This window comes from Adiantum capillus-veneris, chromosome 3, assembly GCF_014529385.1.
Source record: "Adiantum capillus-veneris isolate H3 chromosome 3, ASM1452938v2, whole genome shotgun sequence".
Classification (NCBI taxonomy): Eukaryota; Viridiplantae; Streptophyta; class Polypodiopsida; order Polypodiales; family Pteridaceae; genus Adiantum; species Adiantum capillus-veneris.
Genome location: NC_140933.1, coordinates 45,710,826 through 45,731,520, shown reverse-complemented (window position 1 = coordinate 45,731,520; position 20,695 = coordinate 45,710,826). Strand labels below are relative to the sequence as shown.

The window sequence follows — 20,695 nt, the reverse complement described above, 5'->3', positions numbered from 1 at the left end:
TGATGGACTTTGGGATTTATTAACCGTGACCGATATACACACACTTAAACACACATACACATTACATGAATACACACTTTCCTTGATAAATACAAGCATTAAGATCTAGTTTTGGTGGCATTCTTTGGGTGTCTGCAAAGTGGTTGGAAGCTGGTTACTCAAATCATCATAGTTTATTTTTTCTTCAGCTGAGGATAACGTTCAATCTTTTTTTGAATGTGATCTGGGTTACATTCTCTTGTTGTCTGCAGAGTGGCTGGACAAATGTAAGGTTGGTTATTGAAATGACTAAATTTTATTTTTTTATTTGCTAAATACCAGTGATGACATTCCATCTTAATTACAAAAGAAACAAGGTACTGATGTGCAAGAAAAACTTAAACATATTCATAAGTTATTAAAGACTCTTTGTGAATTATCCGTAGGGTTTTTTTTTTGAAATTTTGTTGAAAAAACAAACAGAATTCTGACCAACTGTCAATTCTCATGAAATGGATACTTCTCTAATACAGAAAACAAGCAAATTAAGGATGATTGTACGGATTAGAGTAATAACTAACACAGAGAAAATCAAAGCAATTAATAGAGAGTTACAAATGGCCAGATTGGAACACAAATCACCACCGGTAGAACTTTGTAGAACTAAGAGAATTCTTGTGTAGAAAAGCTAAAACCTCTGAAAAACCTGTCATTGTAATTGATCGTAAATCTGGATAGTAACAGGTTGTTTTGGGGATATGACAACGATAATAAGTGGCAAGGGTCACTGGGTACCTGTCTACCCATTCATAATAATCTATTCTAATAAGCTTTGATATTTGAACGGTGACAGTTACCGACCTCTCATTCACCTAAAAGGAGACGCACCTTCTCCTTCTGGATTGCCAATTGTACTTGATGAATCAATTCATTAATTTATAAAGTGCGATCAATTTTTTATATTGGGTCTTTACAATTGAATCATTATTTGAAGTCTACTTATTAAGTTTGATAAAATTTGATACAATTCACTATATATTTTTGTAAAGATGAAAAAAATAACGCATACATACACACTATGTTCCAAATAGTACTTGGTCGAGCTTTCACTATATAGTGAATTCTACCAAGCAATCAGCATATACTTACTTTTTTGTTTCTTCATATCAAAGTTGATGGACTTCATCCTTTCTTAAACTTGGGTCTACTTATTAAGTTTGATAAAATTTGATACAATTCACTATATGGTTTTGTAAAGATGTTCCAAATAGTACTTTGTCGAGCTTTCACTATATAGTGAGTTGTACCAAGCAATCAGCATATACTTACTTTTTTGTTCCTTCATATCAAAATTGATGGACTTCATCCTTTTTTAAACTTGGCTATGCCGACATCAAGAACCTTTTGATTTCACCTTTGGGCACTCTAATGCATATTGTCTTGTTTTAAGGTCTTGACTTTCATAAAAAGCTTCTTGACTTTGAAAGGGAGCCCATTTTAAATCACTCTTTATTTGCTCTTAGCATAGCCTCTTTCGATGATTGGATTTCCCTTTTGGATGTAACTAGGAAGGACCTTTTTAAGCTTCTCTTTTCTCTATATAATTTTCTTTTTTCTCTTTGTTTCTTTGATTTCCAAGATCACACACACTTGGAATTCTACTTTACTTTCCTCCCTACTATTGTTGATAAGTTTCTATCTCATTAACAATTTTCCTGTTGCTCTCCTTGAAATCAAGCATAATGAAAAACTTGTTCACCCCCTTGCTTGAGCTTGTGATCTTCTTGACCTTGAGGAAAGAGCATCTCTAACTATCTTGAACTCTGATAAATTTGAAAAATCCATCTCTAAGGTCTTTTCTATTCCTCTTCTCTCTCATAGGCAAGTCGAACTTGATGTTATTCGTCTTTATAATAAACTTTGGGATTTCGAGCTCATTAACCATAGTGACCCTTTTACTATCTCTGCTCTAGCTCTCTTGTGTAGCCTTACCCCTCAAGCGGTGGAGCAATGTCAGACTTTAGCTCTTCAAGCCAAGCACTTCCTTTCTTCTGATTTACCTTTTGATCTCCTTCAAGTCAAGCTTTCACATGTGGATTCTAACACTTACTCCAACTCTAAGCTCATTGCTACGACCAAAGAATTAACATTAAAACTAACAAACTAAAGGACCACAAGAGATTCTTAAAGAGCTGCTCGAACACATATCGACACTGGCACTTGACAACAGGTCGATATGTATTAAAGCAGCTCTTTAGAAATCTCTTGAGGTTCTTCAATTTGTCAATTAATGCCAATCCTTAGGTCCTAACAATGAGCTTAGAGCTAAAGCGTTTGTTAGAATCCACATCTGGAAGCTTAACTTGAAGGAGATCAAAAGATAAATTTAAAAAAAAGGGCTTGAAGAGCTAAAGTCTGACATTGCTCCACCACTTTAGGGATAAAGCTACACAAAAGAGCTATAGCAGAGATAGTAAAAGCGGCACTATGATTAATGAGCTCGAAATCTCAGAGTTTATTATCAAAATGAATAGCATCAAGTTCGACTTGCGTAGGAGGGAGAAGAGGAATAGAATTTGAAAAGACCTTAAAGATGGATTTTTCGATCTTAACAGAGTTCGAGATAGCTAAAGATGCTATGGCTTCTCTTTCTTCAAGGTCAAGAAGATCAAGGTCAAGCAAGAGGTTAACAAATTTTTCATTATGTTTGATTTCAAAGGGAGCAACAGAAGTTAATGAGATAGAGTTCATTAACAATAGTAGAGAGAAAGCAAAGTAGAATTCCAAGTATGTGCGATGTTCGAAATCAATGAAACAAAAAGAGAAGAAAATTATATAGAGAAGAGAGAAGCACGGGAAGGTTCTTCGTAACTACAACCAAAAGCAAAATCTAACCATTGACAGAGGTTATGCTAAGATAAAGAGTGATTTAAAATGGCATCTTTTTCAAAGTTTAAAATCTTTTTATGAAAGTCGCGGCTTTTAAAACAAACAGTATGCATTAAGTGTCTAAAGGTGAAATTGAAAGGTCCATGATGTCGACATAGCTGATTTTAGTCAATTTTTGAAATCCATCCAACTTGATATGACAGAACAAAAAACTAAGTGCATGCCAATTGTTTGGTACAATTCACTATATAGTAACAATCCAACCAAGGACCATTTGGAACATAGTGTGTGTACACTTTATTTTCTATCTTTACAAAATCATATAGTGAATTGTACCAAATATTATTAAACTTAACAAGTAAGCTTCAAAAAATAACTCAATTATAAAAACGTAATATGAAAAATTGATCGAACTCTATAAATTAAAAAATTGATTCATCAATACACAAAGTACAACTGGCCATCGAAGAAGAGTAGGTGTATCTCTTGGTAGGTGAAGTAGAGATCCGTACCTAACACCATCCAAACATCAAAGCTTATTAGAATACACAATGAATAGGTAAACACGTACCAAGTGACTCCCGTCACTTGTTATCGTTGTCACATCCCCTCGAACAACCCCCTACTATCTTGATTTACGATCAATTACAATGATAGGTTTTTCAAAGGCTTTAGCTTTTCTACGCAAGAATTCTCTAATCCTACATGGTTCTACACATGGTGATCTGTGTTCCAATCTGGTCATTTGACTTGCTATTAATTATTTTAATTTTCTCTCGGTTAGTTATCACTACAATCATCCTTAATTTGCTTGATTCTTGTATCAGACACGTATGCATTTCATATTGGCAATCATTAAAATTCTGTTTTTTCAAGAAAATTTTTAAAAAAAAACTCTATGGACAATTCGCAAAGAGTCTCAAATAACTTCAAATACACTTTATGAATATATTTAGGCTTTTCTTGCACATGAGTACCCTATTTCTTTTGTAATTAAAATGGAATGTCATCATAAATATTTAGCAAATAAAAAAGTAAAATGTAATCATTTTAATAACCAGCTTTAAACCTTTTCAAGCACTCTACAGACAACCAGAGAATGCAACCCATATCACATTCGACGAGAGATTAAACGTTATCCCTAGCAGAAGAAAAAGTAAAATATGATCATTTTAATAACCAACTTCGAACCACTGCAGACACCCAAAGAATGCCACCCAAACTAAACTTTAATGCTTATATTCAACAAGAAAAGTGTGTATTCATGTATGTGTGTGTGTGTGTGTTTAAGTGTGTGTGTATCGGTCACAACAACTGAGTTAAAGGAGGGAGGAGGTGTATCCTTCTTTAGATGAGGCCATTCTACCTTAGTGTTGTCTTTCTCACCACGAAAGAAGCGCTTTCCTTGTTGATTTCACCCGAAGTGGTATGGAGTGAGTTGTTGAGTGGAAGGCATAGAGAAAGAGGTGTTGCATGACTAAAAACAACCTACGTTGCTGTTTTTTTAGCATTCCACATTTTTAACCCTGAAAGGTCACTTTTAACCTTGTTCACACTAAGGAGGACAATTAAAATATTGAAATATTGACCGGGGCTTTAAAACCTTACCCCCCTTCCCACCCATTACAAGACACCCAAACTGACTCTCATTGAACCACTTTAGCTGCTCTCACCTTCCCAAACCACTAAAAAGTTAATTTGACAAGAAAATCATGTGCAAACACGTGTCTGGGCATTCCAAGTGCGGACAAAACAACAAAATTATATTAAATAAATCTTTGTGCATATATAGAAATCTATCTTCATCTATATGTTTGTACTAGCACACTCTACTCTATGTTTGGCAAATCCTTTAGTATCATATTGCCCGAAACACGTGGTATCCCACGTATGGTGCGCCACTCCGAAAATTTTTCTATTTAAAAATTCTTTGGATCCATATAAAGAAATAATTACAACAGTTGACGCTACTATTGGCCTTGTTGGATGCTACTTGTGCCACGGTTGTTGTAGATACCAATAATGAGACTTTGCTTTCCGTTACAGAATGCATAGACAAATATATTGTTTATTTGCGCAAGACTAGCTATCAAAAAGCTACGCTGGCAACTATCACCGAGTTATTACTCGATAATAATTTACAAACACATTGTTTCTAGCGCGGTTTGCATCCCGTGCATGCCCGTCAAAACATTGTTAAGCTGCAAAATTATGCAGGGTAGGCCGTACGATGCACTGATGTGGAACTAGCTTTTCGGCACATGAGATTTGGGCGCCAATATCTGATGCTTTTTGTATCTGATGCTTTTATGCTAGGGGCCTTTAAAAGGGTGCCTAGGGAGTCATACTCAGCACAAGAGATTTGGGCGCCAGTATCTTATGCTTTTAGGCTAGGGGCCTTTAAAAGGTGCTAGGGGGTCATACTCGGTAAATCAGTGCATGGTTGCAGATCTGCAGAGTGACTCCCAGTAGTTATACTCTTTTACTATAAAAAGAAGTACCGAAAGGGACGCCAGACTTTGGCCCTAGGGCCAGTGCATTTGGGAGTCAACTCCGCCACTTAATGACGCGACTACTGTTTGTTTCAAGTTCAAGTATTGAATTTTTTCAATTCTGTTCGTTTGTTGCTGTGAGATTATCGCCTTGACAATGCCAAGCCGGTTACAATGCGGATGAGGATGTCTTGCTTCACTTGCCCATGAAAACAGCCTCCGATGGGACGGACTTATGAATTATTCTCTCAGTATGCTTACACTTTGAAGCAGAGCCCCTTACAATGCTTTGTTAGCATGTTTAAGTTTTTGGCACCATGCCCAATTCTTGGAAGATTAGTCTTATAAAGTTGTTACCAAAGGTTCCCTCCCCATGAAACCCTAAGCAATGATAACATTTTTCTTTGATGAATGGAATCGAAAAGATCTTCACAAAATTCATTCCTAACCGCTTGCATCAAACTTTGGCACAAGTCATTCACCTAGCGTAACATGGATTTATAAAAGACCACAATAGTTTGCATTATATTCTTAATGTTCAGGTGGGCACCGATTAAAGATACTAATCAACAGGTCATCATGGTTCAATTAGATTTGGAGAAACCTTTGATCACCTTAGTTGGTCTTTCATTGATGCATGCTATGAGCTTTGACCCCCATATGTCAAATATTATACACACCATCCGTGCAAGATCCACCTCTCGTGCATCATGATGAATGGTGGTGTCACTGTTAGTATATCACTGATTGTTCGGGATGCACGGTTATCCTCTTAGCCCTTTACTTTTTGCCATTGCTACGCACCCTATATTAACGCTTCTTTCTTATTTGGCAAGGAATAATAAGATTGTGGCACTTTCCTTACCTTCGGGACGACAACTTATAGGCCAAACATTGGCTTGATAATTCTTTTATGTTCCTCAAGACAGACAAAGCAAAAATGGAAAAACCAATGCAAGCACGGTCTTACTATGCACTAGCATCCAATTTGTGTATAAACATGTGTAAATCTGCCCTTAATAGTTGCAAAGAGGAGCATTTGGAGGCCTCAGGGTGGCAGGGACATGTGATGCACAAAGATATTGTGTTTAGGCACCTTGGCTATCCATTGGGTGTGAATGTCAATCAATTGTTGTCTTGGTCTCTAGAAAGATCATGGGTAAGTTATTTATAGAAAATTGAAGCCATGGCCTTTTCATGTGCGACTAAAAGTAAGCTCAAGCAATCATGCTTCCTATGATGTTGTATTTCATACCTTTGCTACCTTAGAATTCTTTAAAAAAATCAAAAATCACTCAACCCATGTGTTTCATGATTTGGAAGAAATATAACCTCAAGTCAAGGATGGTTTGGGTCTCATGGCAGCACTTATCCACCCCTAAAAGAATGGGTGGAATAACAAATTTGGATGTAGTTTCATATGCATCCATTTCCAAAATGACAACCTGCAACCTAGTTATTTGCATTTCCCGCTTAGATGCTTTCAGCGGTTCTTCCCTACCAACTTAGCTACCCGGCGATGGACACATATGACAGCTAAGCGTTGGAATCTTCTTCAAGATATGTGTGTTTCATGCAGCCATGAGTTTTTGTTTGAGCATTTCATAAGCCAAACAGGTCTCCTGCATAGTAAGACTCTGCTAGAGCCACTTTGGTGTTATTTTGTAAATGCGAACCGGCCGTTCAAATGTAAGCACGCATCTTCGCTCACATGCTTGGTGCTTCATGGCAATAGGTATTGAAGTTTGTTAACTAAAATCAACCCTCTTGTAGAGAGCCAGCAAATTCTCACAGTTGAGGTGCTTGCCACCTCTAGAATTATTACTTGGCCTGGCAAAGAGCACCTTCGCTGACAGTTCAACCGTATGGCAAGGCTTGGTATTGTTTACCTCTTTGATACCAGGTTGCCACAACACCGCCGGTTTCTCTCGTTTCGTAGAGTGAAGCATCAATATCGTATCCCTTGCAGATATGGAAAACCCAAGCAAGAGAAGTACCTTATCCTCGATCCGAGCCCTCTTTGCATGGAGTGGCCCTCTGTGTGACTCCTGATCCCTAGAATGATTCTTTCCCCATTTCATGTCACTGTATAGTCAAAAGGAATGAGATATGGTGCCATCCAAGCCCTGCCCTCGACCCGATTTTCCATCCCTTTTTCCTCTATGATTCTAATTCCAGCCACATTGCAGGATAATGGGTAACCTACATAAGATGGCCAGCCTACATAGTCTAGGAGGCTGATACCCACATCAGGAGATGACCTCCTGATAAGATAAGGCTTAACGGCACACTTGGTCCATCTTGTGCAGATGGGCACAAAAACTCATCGTATGCGGCTACACAATGACACCTGCAACATGCTTCCTCAGTCATTAACAAAAAATGAGCTCAAAGACCACCATAAGGTCCTTTGTCAAAGCATGAGAACATACCAAAAAGGGTCATCGGTTCTTTTTCCCATCACCCATCATCACCAATTTGTCCATGGTGTGTGATCACATGCTGAAGACGTAACTATTTTATCATGTTTATTTGGTCTCAAGAAAGCTCCCACTTTGTCAATGAAGTTAGGAAATGCAGCAATAATATCAGCCACCACTACAAGGAATTTTAAGTTCCTAGCAAGCTCCTAGAAGGACCAATCACATGAGGAAACCTTAGCGGTATAAATTTTGGAGTCTCTTCCTAGGAGCAAGAGGACTTGCAGCAATACTGGCTGAAGTGAATGCCTCCAATTACATGCGAAGTAAAACCACAAGAAGGAACATTTTGTAGGTCGGTGAAATGAGTACTAATGTCTATTCACAAGCTCAGATTTAAAGCAAGACGATGCAGGGACCAAAAGTATACCAGAACATTAGTTTGTAGAGGCCCAATATTGACTGCTCCATTATCGTATACAAGTAGTTGTGCATTTGAATGAATACCATCTAGAACAGGGCCTATGATGAACCCCAAACTCGAAAGCGCTATGCCAATGCTGGGCCACCTTCGTGGAAATCCTTGAAAATTACCAAGATAATCTTTAAAATTGTCTTTCAGACAAAAATTGTCAACATGTAATACAGACTATAATAACAAATAAAGGAGTCATCCCTCAATGAAAAGCTCGTAGAGATACAACTTGGAAAAGAAAGGACACAATACTTAGAGAAACAGGATAGGTTCACGCAAATGTCCCAGCAGTGAGTGTCTAACTAAGCACTCTGTTGCTTGTTGCAGCTGCAATTCGCGCACACGCACAACAACAAAAAAGACAACAGATCCCCCCCCCCCGAACTTTGCCATCCGATCCCTTTTTGAATTTACCCTTTCTTATTGTGTTCTTCCCTCCTCCCTGTACCTCAACTTTGATCTTTTTTTAATGCCTCTCAAGCAGCCTTAGCGTTTGTCAAACTTTAAGAAAGGCGTCCTCCTTGGAGTCCCCCCGTGCTACCCACAGACACACACAAAAAGAAATTTGGTATCAAGAGCTATCTGCGTTCTTCAGAGCTGGTATGGATACCCGCTATGTTTCATGGGATACAGTCAGCTGGCTTCGTTGCTTACCTTTTGGGGGAAAGTGGATGATCTTGATTTCCAGCTAACACCTGCCTGAAGATGCTGCCTTTATCAGCCCTTTTGAGTTTTCAGCCACTCCTTGAGATCAGCCATTTAAAGTCATAATTTGCCCTGCTACCTAATATATTTGGAAGTCAAGCTGTTCTCATGGCTGAGTATCGAGTTTCCAATACTTTTGCGCTCCTCTGGTCCTATCTCATTTCCACTTTGTGCAATGTATGGGACTCCTCAGCTAGCTCCTCCTAGAGGTGTGGCTTTCCTATCATAGAGTAGAGACTTTTGGGATAGATATCACACCACCATGCTAGATGAGAGATACGCTTCTTACTACATGTAAGAGATGCGCTTATGAGGCAGCACAACAGTGGGACCTCTTTTGCATGGTCATGGCAAAGAGACAACATCGCCTGATGCAGATTTTGGGAGTGGCTCCCCCACAAAACTAAGGATCCTGCAGACTTGCAGTTTGGCGTACTAATGCCGAGGGGTTATATCATGTACCAGACAAACCCCCCAATTCTTCACACTGGACTGGGCATCGCCCAGAGGCTGCTCTAAAGTCTACAGCATGGGAGAGCAACCAATCACACTGTCACAAAAGTGATGATGTGGCAAGATCGCAAGTGATGACGTGGCAGGCCAGCCAGATTTTACAGAGAAGCTTTTGGGCGCCTAAACTAGCAGGAGCTTTTAGAATTAGCGCCAGCTTTTGTAATTAAGGCTTTTCAGGGCCTGGGGCCTTTAAATATGAGCCTTGGGGAAAAGTTTTGATAGACTTGCACTTGCAGATTCGAGAGCTCTCTCCTCCCGGTAATTATACCTTGTGTAAATCGATATTAAAAAAATACATAGTTGCAGATTCGAGAGAGCTCTCCTCTCGGCAATTGTACCTTGTGTAAATCAATATAAAAGAAATACCGAAAGGGGCGCCAGGGTTTTAGGGACAATGCATCTGGAAGTGGGTTTCCACCACTCCGTGTCTACTGTGTGTACTTTCTCTCTTGGCGCGTGCCCACTCCTTTGGCTGCTGTCTGCTGTTCCTGCAGTCGCCCTCATCAGTATCGACAGCGCGAAACAGCCTTTGCCAGCCCAGCACTCAGGTGTGTGCACGCGTGTGTGGGTGGGTCTGAGTGTGAGTGTGTGGGCTTCTGTTTTTCCTTCATTTGAGCGTGGGTGTGCGTCACAGTGTGTGTGTACAGCGATATTAGGTGTTTTTCAGCTTAGGGTCTCCCTTCTTTTTCTCTTCTGTGGTGTGTGTGTGTGTGTGTGTGTGTGTACGTGTGCTACAGCGAGTGTGAGTGTGAGAGTATCTATGTCTTCAAATCAAATGGCCTATTCACGGCGCAAAAACTCTGTCGAGTCCTGCAAACGACACCGTGTGCAAGAGGATGACGGCAACATGTTCCACCAAGATTCCGAGGCAGCGCAATTTGTGTTTGATGCTCTTTACGACTTTCTGGATAGCAGGGAGAAGTGGAATGATGTCCCGCCTACGTTTAACTTCAAAATAAAGCTTCCATCCATAGTATTCGGAAGTATTCCGAGCAAGGAATTATCACTTTCTTTCTGGGCAAAATGCCGCTGGCACAGAATGTGGCGCAATGGATTCAATCCCTTTTGGGTGGTGCTTACGTGGATTGAGTGCATTTTGCAGCCTGGGGTTTTTATGATGTGCTGTTATCAGATGCCCATCATAAGCAGGCTATGCTTGAAGTCTCCTCTCATGTTTGGTTTTCAATTGGTGCATGTCCTCCCCTGGTTGCCTACCAAAGATTATCAATCCCTCATAAAGCATCCTTGTCCTGTTTGGGTTGAGGTGGTGGATTTTCAAGAATATTTACGTGATCAATTGCGGCGGCACTGGGGAAAGTGGTCTGCCCTCCTGGACCAACCGGCAGTAAAAATAGATTTTGCATTTTATGGGATACAGATAAAGAAAGGCCACCAGTCTTGGTGATTGAAGTAGAAAATGTCAAAGGTATGGGGACACGGTATTTTAAGTTGCTACAAATTTGGTCACATGGCATCCGAATGTCCAACAGTGCTGCATCACCCGCCACCTTCTGCCGTACCTCAAGAAACTAAAAACACTATGATGCTCGACAAGGAGGATTTCCAACAAGTTGGCAAAAACAAAAAAGAGGAGAAAGAAAAAGGAAAAGCAAAAGTGGTTTCTGCAAATGAACATGCCGGCCCTTCCAATTCCATGCACAGGGACAAAGGCAAAGGCAAAGAGATTTTGATGGGGTCTGTCCCAAGGAATGTCCCAAGGAAGGCCGTCGCTCTCGTCGTCAAATAACACTTATCGCGAAACTGGACAGCATCTACTCATGCTTCAACTTCTTCCTCGGCTTCTCCCTCCAAGTTATGGTCAGATATTGTTAGCGGTGGCTCTTCGGGCATGAATTTTGATATTCCACAGCATAGCTCTTTAATGCCTGAGATTCAAACTTCAGAGTCTGATCAGGTGGAGGCGATGTTAGAAGCTTAAAGAATTTAGTTCTTTTGTAAATAGCTTGTAAATACCACCCGCTTTGTTATCGTGTTTAAAGCTCCAAAAAGGTGTCTTTCATACAACGTCAGAGGCCTCTGTGATTCGCATAAATGGAGGCTATTTTGGCATTATGTAAATACTATGCACCCGTATGTTGTCTGCATACAGGAGCATAATCAACATGTTTTGACGGGTCATTTTGCTGGATATGATATTTTTTATGCTGGTACTCATGACTTTCTGGAACAGCAATACTGATCAGACATGATCTGCAGCCGGTCATGACGCATAATGATCAAGCAGGCCGTTGGTTGGTAGTTCAATGTTGTCTCAATGGCCAGATCTTTGAATTCGCCACTATATATGCACCTCATAGCTCTACACAACGTGCACAGCTTTGGCGACAGCTTCTACATTATTCTTGGTTGCACAATGCTCTTCTTTGTGGGGATTTCAATAATACTCGTGCACCGCAATACAGTTCTACTGGTCGTATTCACATGCTTGGCTCAGAGCGTGCTGCTTGGGAGGATATGACACTTGCATTGGGAATATCAATGGTTTTGCATGCAACCATTCCTCTTTATCTTCAGGTCTTTGAGGATGTTGATGTTGCTTGGTTTCAATTTGTTCAACGGATGCAAGCAGTCACTGCAGATTACAGAAAATCTTACCTGCAAGAATTTGTGTGGCGCTAACGGAAGCTAAACATATTTGTGAGCTGCTGGCCGACACGGTGCAACACCGACCTCTTACAACAATGAAGCAAGATCAAATGGTAGAAGCGCAACGCGTCATTAAGATAAATCATCAACGCAAATTACAGAAATGGATGACTCGCTCCACACATAAGGCCTTGTTAGACAAAGGTTGTTCTACTAAATAATCCTTCAAGAGTCTGTATAATTCTAGACAAAAGGAGAACATTTGCAGAGTAAAAAAGTCTGATGACCATTGGACTCGCAACATGCAGGAGCTTGCCGACACTGCTATCCAGCACTTTTCGGCATTGTTGCAGCGCGCAGTGATGATGTTTCGGATGTCGTCAAAGCTCGCCTAGAGCTTCTCCAATTTGTGTGCCCAATTATTTCTGATGCTAATGCTTTGGCTTTGGAGGCCCCTTCTACAAAAGAAGAGCTGAATACTGCTATGCAATCTGGCTCGGATGGTCTGACGCTAAAAAATTTTCCACGCCTTCTAGCCTATACTGGAACAACCCCTTCTTTTTATGTTTAATAAGGCATGGGTGGACAGATTTATGCCCTACTCTTGGAAACAAGGTCTAGTCAAGCTATTTCCCAAGAAGCAGTTATGTGAATCATTTGCCAGCTGGCATCCTATCACCCTTATGCCTGTTATTTACAAAATAGTTGCTAAAATGCTGGCAAACAGGATTACAGGTTTTCTTTATAATGGCATTCATCTAGCACAAAATGGTTTCATTCCTCGTAGACAAATCAATGATAATCTGGCAAATGTATACATCGGCATGGAGTATGCTAAGTACACAAAGCAGGATGTTTTAGTGCTGCAAGTTGACATTGCAAAAGCCTTTGATACAATTAATTGGGATTACATTGCTATGACAATGGCTTGTTTAGGCTTTGGTGAAAGGTTTCAGCGGGCGGTCTATTGGTTGTATCAAGACAGTTATGCTTCGCCGCTTCTTGATTCCAAACTTACTCAGCGCTGGGAGTTATCAAGATCGCTAAGACAGGGATGTTCATTGAGTGCGTTGTTTTATGAGGTGGCCAAGCATCCCTTGCTGCTGTATCTGGATAATGTAATGCGAATTGGGGAACTTCATGGTCTGAATTTGCCTGCGGGAAAGTCTTTCATAGCACAAGCATATGTGGATGATCGCAATGATCCGTTGGATGTTAAGTTAATGGAAGTTTTAAAATTACTTGGGTTGACCACTGGCCTCTTTGTGAACTTTAAGAAATCAAAACTCTTGGCTCTCAATGCACTCTGCTGGCATAAGGACATATGGCCCGGGGAGATCGTCAACTCCTCGACGGTGGTCCGACACTTGGGTTACCCAATAGGCTGGCAGGTCACTTGTTCGCAAATGGCTCGATGGGTAATGCAGAAGATAAGGCAAAAGGTTGATTATTGGAAGCTTTCTAATTGGCCATTGCGTGTACGCTTAAGGATTGTTCAAGCAATTATTATGGCATACATTCAGTTCTTCTTGCCCTTAGTCATGTGGACAAAATCAGAGCTTGCTCGATTCATGTCTTTTGCAATGGATCTTTTGTGGAGAACATCCATTCACAAAAAGAGCCTTTGCCTTATGGCTACTCATCGAGCGTGCTCTCCTAAGCGGCATGGGGGTTTGAATAATCTTAATATCCATTATCATGTACTGGCCAGGATATCAATGCTGCTACTTGATTTCGTCTCCCAAAAAACAACCCTGGGCTATCATGTTGGCAGATATGTGTGTTCACATGTCGTCTTCATCTTTTGGGCATTGGACCATTACCCATTGGGATGCAGTTTTTAGCAAGTTTGCAAGCAAAATTTCTTGATGTCCTTTCGCTATAAAGTTTATTCTATCTTGGAAAGAGATTATGCATTTTCTCCAATGGACTCCTCATATGCCAACTGATCCTAACTCGCTCGCATTGGAAAGCGTCCATTGAAGTAGAGTCTTTGATGTGCCTCTAGCTTTGCAAGAACCTAGAAAGGTGTATTTCTTGGCTAAAAAAGGAGTATATTTTATCAGGGATGTTCTGAATGGCACAGGTCATGTACTATCTTATGTGGCTGCTTCAGTGAAATTTGGTTTGGGTCATCCATTGTGGGCTCTTTGAAGACGAAGAAAAATCTAAGTCATCCTCGAAATGAGCACGCTTCTTGGATCTGCTTGCCACCTCGAAAGTCGACATCCAACCCACCAATTTCCTCTTCTTCTGAGAGTGCTTCAAGCCTTTTATTATTTGGTTTATCTTCTTGTCAAGAGCTTTGTCCATACCTTTTTTTCCAAGTACAGTTTTCGCTTTTTTGCACTCGTCTGTCCTTTCAGCTTACTTCCCGACCTAAGAAGAGAATCGAAGGCCTTACACCATCTCGAGTGACTCTCATTTATCGGGTAATTCTTCAAGTGTTTTGCAAATTTCAAGTCTTTGGAGTACTTGATCAATCTTTTCACCCATGTGTCAACCTGCAGTTGACGTTTGTACTCCGCTCTGGCAAACTTCCCCGCCGAAAATTTGCCCAATTCTTTATTCTTTTCTTCAGTTTCCGCACCGGGTTTTAACTTTTCTTCGCCTCCACCCTGAGAGGTGCTATCTCCGTCAGATTCTCCACGAGAACCCATGTGTGATCTTGGGTTCTTTGTGGCTTATGCCCTTAAGTCGGAGCAATGAAGACTAAGGGTGGGGGTGGCTAATAAGTCCGAGGCAGGGACATATTCGGCGTAGGGACACAAAGATTCTTTGGCAAACAAAATCTAAACTGCTCTATCAGTAAGTCCGGGGCAGGGACATGAAAATTCTTTGACAAACAAAATCTTGACTGCTCTATCAGATTCTCCTCGAGAACTTGTGTGCGCTGCAAAAGGGATCGGATCCTTTGTAGGAGTAGAATCTGACATGACTTTGATACCACTGTTACAAGCTTAGACACTGCAAGCAAGAAATCAATAGCGACACATGAACAATAACTGCAAAATCACTGAACTTTACTAGAGAGGGGGAGAGAGTCGACGCGGCACGACGGAGTTCGGCGCCTAGAAGCACTGGCCCCAAAGACTGGCGTCCATTTTGGTATTTCTTTATTATTGATCACTGCAAAGGACAACTCCCAATGGTCCTCTGCTCTCAGACTCTGCGTCTAGATGCTTTGCAGAGTGAGAGGTCTGAGGCTGATTTTGCCTCTTGTATCCTCCCGCATAGGGTATGTCCAAATCATAGAGCATTAATCTCATGTGAGGATGTCTCCCTCTAGCAACAGAGTCTACCATCTCATCAAAGAAAGTTCTTGTTCCGGGCTTTTGCTCAAGGTAGGCCGACTGTTACGATTTGAGGATCCCTTGTGCACGGGAGCACTCCTTTCCGCATTTTCCTCCTACGTGTGTTACCACCAGCAGTTTTTTTTTTACACCCATTGACATTACTTCATTGCGGAGGTCATCAAAAAAATGTTTCACTTTGTAAGCATCAATGACGGCTTGCAAAATCTTAGGCAAATAAGATTCTAGCCATGGCATTCTTTGAACGTATGTTCAAACTCGGTTCACAATAGAGCGAACCCGCTTTGATTCTCAGGGATGTTCTCCCATATATGGCGAAGGTAGTTCTTTCCGTCATGGAACACAAGAGTTAATTTCTTGACTTGACAGAAGAGTTAATTTCTTGACTTGCTTACGGAGAAGTGTATACTGCAACCATAACTTGTTACTTTTAGGGATCAATTCACATAGCGTACTCGATGATCAACAACCGTCAGAAAACCCCTTCTCAATAGAGAAACTCACAGCGACCGAACACATCTCACATAAAGATTCTTGTGCCGGAATATAATGTGCGCAAAAAGGTGCTCAAGAGAGGTATTTCAAATGCCATTCCACTTCCTAAAAGGAATTAGGGTAATCTCATTCTCGCTAGTAGAAAAAAATTCAATTGGTAGTCAACTTTTCTTGACAATAAGGTCTGCATCTTCATGCGTTTTCCATGTATCCAAGGTGTACATAATACTCTATTTTGTGTCGAGAGATTTCCTTCCCTTCTTAAGATCCTTAAGCGAAAACACTCGATCCCTCCAGTCGTTCTTAGAGCAAACCCACTCATCAAGAAAACTGGGATTTCAATCTTGGAATTCCTTCAGCACATGTCGTAGCCAGCTCTCGCTCCTTTCCTCATATAGAGAGTGTTCATTCACTTGTACGAAAAGCACGATGCTTTGCGCATCACACAATTGAATGAGAAGATCAAAAGCATAAAGACTGAGATCACGGGTGTACATGCGAAATGGAAAAGATATGGATGCTCTATTGTGTGTGATGGATGGTCAGACACTAGGCACAGGCCTATCATTAACTTTCTTGCATGCTCTATTCAAAGGTCAGTGTTGTGAAAGCTGTAGACACATTTGGGAAAACAAAGACATCAGAATTCATTTCTAAGCATCTCAAACAGGTTATCAGAGAGGTTGGTCAAGCAAATGCTGTGCAAGTATGCATGGACAATGCAACCAATTGTGTTGGTGCTGGGGAGATGATTCAAAGGGAGTGGAAACACATTTTTTTTACTAGATGTACCTGCCATTGCTTGAACCTTTTGTTTGAGGACATTGGCAAGATTGCTTGGGTTGCAAAAGTGCTGGAGGATGCAACAAAGACTGTCACATTTGTGACAAGAAAGTCTACTGTGTTGGCATTGTTTCGGCAACTTAGTAAGAAGGACTTGGTGAAGCCGTCAGCCACTCAATTTGCATACTACTTTATTATGTTGGCCAATCTTGTGGATGAGAGATGCATGCAAGGTATACGCAAGCTTATGATTGATGACAAATTTGTGAAGATGAAGAGATCCAAGACTGAAAAGGCTATCGAGGTCTCGGAAATTGTGTTTAATGCATACTTTTAACAAGAGGCCGGACTGATTTTAAAAATTTGTGCTCCCATTTTGAAAATTCTCCGTTTGGTTGATAGGGAAGGAGCCACCATGGGGCTTATGTACAAGCTTACGGATCGCATTGGACAGGTACACCAAGGGTGATTTGACCTTGCAAGGCACCCTAATTGATGAGTTTGACATTAATAAAGCTGAAAGCAACTCATTTGCTCATCCCATTACAAAAGATCAAAATAGGATGCAGGAGGGAGTGAAATGATGGGAAACTTTTGGGGCTTGCACACCTGCTTTGCAAGCTCTTGCTTTGAGGGTGCTTTCTCAAGGACATGTGCCTCTCCATGTGAGAGAAATTGGAGCACCTTCTCTCTCATTCATATTAAGAGAATAAATAGGCTACTCCCATCTCATACAGAGAAGCTTGTGTACATACACACGAACTTGAGGCTCATATCCAAAATCAAAGAGCGTGGCTATGAGAGAATGAAGGTCACATTGGAAATGCTCAATAAGGAAAAAGATGAGGACCGCTTGCTTGCCTTGCAAGAGATTCAGGAGGCCATTGCAGAGAGTACTACAGATGCGATAGAGCCTATTTCCATTGTTGGTACTAGTCAGATTGGGACATCATGCTCAGTTGGTGGTGATGAGGATGAGGATGAGGACGAGGACGAGGATGGTGGTGATGACGATGAGGATGTGAGCTATGGTGAAAGTTAGAGCTCACTGCGCCTGGCCGCCTGCTTATGGTGTTGGACCTCTACTTATGGTGTTCATTGTTGACTCTACACTTTAGATTCTAGCCTCTAGTCTCTACTTATGTTTTGGATTCAGGAGAATACACTCCTGAATGTTTTTTGGCTTGTTCTACACTCCTGAATCCTTATTGTTTGAAGGTTACTTTATTACTTTGAGCTTCCATCTCTCCACTTTTTGTTCTTTGTCTACATGCCTCATTGACACATGGTCATTGACTGATTGGTGTATCCGTTGTGTCGTGTGCAGATTGAGCAACAAGCTAGTCTCTAAATTCTAATTTCTAAAGTTTCTATGGTTTTGTGTTTGTGTATAAAGTTTTAAACATGGTGTGTAATATGTAGACTTTTAAGCATCCTATGTATTTTGCTATCTGACATGTGGAATTTCAGGTAGTTTATGGTACTCTCCACCAAAAAATGCAACTACAAGGAGATGAAAACACTGCTGTCCAGAGATTTTCAGCGTGCTCGTACGCTCCCGACAGGGTCCGGAGCGGTGGAGAGGGTGTAGGGAGGGCGGGGAATCAATGTGACAACCCCTGGTGGGCTGAAAACAGAGAAGACAGCAGTGGTAGCTGGCTGAAATCTGCAAATTTTGAAAAGGAATCGGACCGGCAATGCACCGGATGCAAGGTTGGGTGGGAAGGCAAGATTTGTAGGGTCCAAAAGCTAAGCGTTGCCCCTCCATGCTGAAAACGCTGATGCTCCCAAAAACACAGATGGGCTGCAAAAACGCAAGTAGAGGGAGGGCTGTTCCGGCGACGAAAGTCCCCAACAGAGGTAGCGCTCGCAGTCAGAAGCAAAAATGCTGGCCTGATCTGCAAAAACACGTGGAGGGAGGTCCTCCGCGATGAAAACGCTCCAATTTCCATCGGGTGCCTGGCTTATGCAAAAACGCTGGCAGATCTGTGCTCCTTTTTCAGAAACGCTGGCTATTGAAGCTTGAGGAGAGAACCTTTGCAGAAGCGTTGGTCCATGGAGAGCCTGAAGCTGCTCATACCATGTGTTGGAGACTAATACCATGTGAGAGTGCCCGTGTACAGAAGCGCGCACGCGAGAGAGAGAGAGAGAGAGAGAGAGAGAGAGAGAGAGAGAGAGAGAGAGAGAGAGAGAGACGCCAGAGATGGTGAAGAGGGGGCAATCAGCCCCCCATGACTACCATGAGCAGAAGACCCCATCAATACATCAGATGATCTCTGTGTGATGAGATGTGAAAGTGGGTATCCCCCTGGCCCCATAAATAGGTGCCCAAGGGGAGGGAGAACAAAGCCTAGAAAATCCCCCACGACCCAACAAGAAATAAATGAAATATGAGGGCAGCCGGATAACGTGGCCGCCCAGAGTTGGGCGGCCAAACAGTGCACTCTAAATGCATTATGCAAAGGGTGGCCAACCCAAAGGCACACTAGCCGTACATGTATGCCCTAGACCTGTGAAGCAACAGAGTGGTGTAAATCTAACAATAATTTCCTACCCACAATAGCAGGTAATTTGTTGGAGAACTACCGTATACTAGATAGATCATTGATCGTCCGAATGGTTAATCGAACCAATTTGTCATATAAACAATGTTTCAACTTGACTCTACTCTCATAATCACTTGAGAGTGATCAATCTTGGTTAGACATATGTACACTACGTACGAAATAGAAAAACGCACTTTATAATTTCCTCAAAGATGTAACTTTGCTCAAAGACCTGCCCTCTCACTTAATGTTGAGGGTCTTCTGTTCTAAAACTCAGAAGTTAAGAGTGAATTCTCTTACTCCAAAACTTCCTCCGGATAGCAACGTATCGAGGAGAGGTAACAAAAATTTGTTGTGTCCGTATTCAATGGTTCCCATCCCACTGTGGGATTAAGTTCTTCGTACACTGAAGTGTACACTTTCAGCTTGCATGGCTGACTCCCCTATTGGGCAAACCGATCCCAATCTTCTCTCATACCTTCCTCAAAAGTGTAGAGGCGGGGGGGGGGGGGGGGGGGGATTTTCTCGGAAAACTCAACCTTGAATTGAATCGGAATCTTGTTTTCAATTCCTTGCAAAGCATTGGTATACCACCAAGTACTCGCAATCCCCTTTACGTGTTTGGGTCACGCGTCTCATCTTCAAATCTTCTAAGAGATTGTCATTTGCAAAGACAACTTCAAACTGTCAAATGAAAGCGATAGCTTTCTGGACATCTCCCCTTCCGTCAAATGTATCGAACTTAATCGGAGTGTTCTCAAGTCTAGAGACCTTCGTCATATCCTTCCCAAATGACGGGATTTCTTGGCTATGATTCTTGACTTGGTGTTCATGGGTATTCTGAAAGAGGAGTGAGGTGAAACTATAGATGATAGTAATTTCAGATTTCTCTGAATTACAACCGAAGAATTCGGCTCACATCTTGGTTTTAAACGATCTCGAACATTTAGCTTGTTATGTGGATCTAGCCCAAATGCCGTCGGGATGGGCGTCTAGTGTCCGGGTGGACGTAGTGTGAACACGGCCAGTGTGGCCGGGCCATTATTATAAAAGGGAGGCCAAGGCCTCATTTACAGTTATCGACCCCCACTCGCAGAGTGCCAGTGGTTAGCCCGCGAGGCTAGGAATGTGCGAGGTCACCTCGAGGAGGTGAGGCCGGGTGGTATGGGACACTCAGTCTTACAGGTGCACGCCTACGTCCTCGAACGCTGGCTCCAGCACGAGGGAGCTGCCGGATGGTGGCTATGGCCGGGTGGTTCGTCCGACGCGTATTTGTAGGCGGTCAGTGTAGCCGGGAGATCCTTCTCCGCGTTCATTTCATGGTATCAGAGCCGGCTTGGCTACGGAATGGACCGTGTGCACACCTACGGATCCGTTTGAGTCGGGGAACCTCAATTTCATGTAATTGTTAGTGATTAATTTGCTGAAATTACCTAGTATTCTTCTCGAAAACATGTTTTCAAGTATGAAAATAATG

General features: G+C 41.7%; 1 protein-coding gene across 6 annotated transcripts in view; it reads right to left on the bottom strand.

The window, feature by feature from the left end:
* The window catches only part of LOC147460846 (insulin-induced protein), a 102,983-nt gene that overhangs the window by 52,023 nt on the left and 30,265 nt on the right, over nt 1–20,695 (bottom strand). For all 6 annotated transcript variants that reach the window (XR_015187536.1, XR_015187538.1, XR_015187539.1 and 3 more), the window contains exon 2: nt 8,211–8,362. Coding sequence is in view for 1 of the 6 variants with exons in the window: in XM_086508534.1 (XP_086364660.1) it covers nt 8,211–8,362 (152 nt within the window). In the remaining 5 variants the exon portion in view is untranslated. The remainder of the gene's footprint in view (nt 1–8,210; nt 8,363–20,695) is intronic.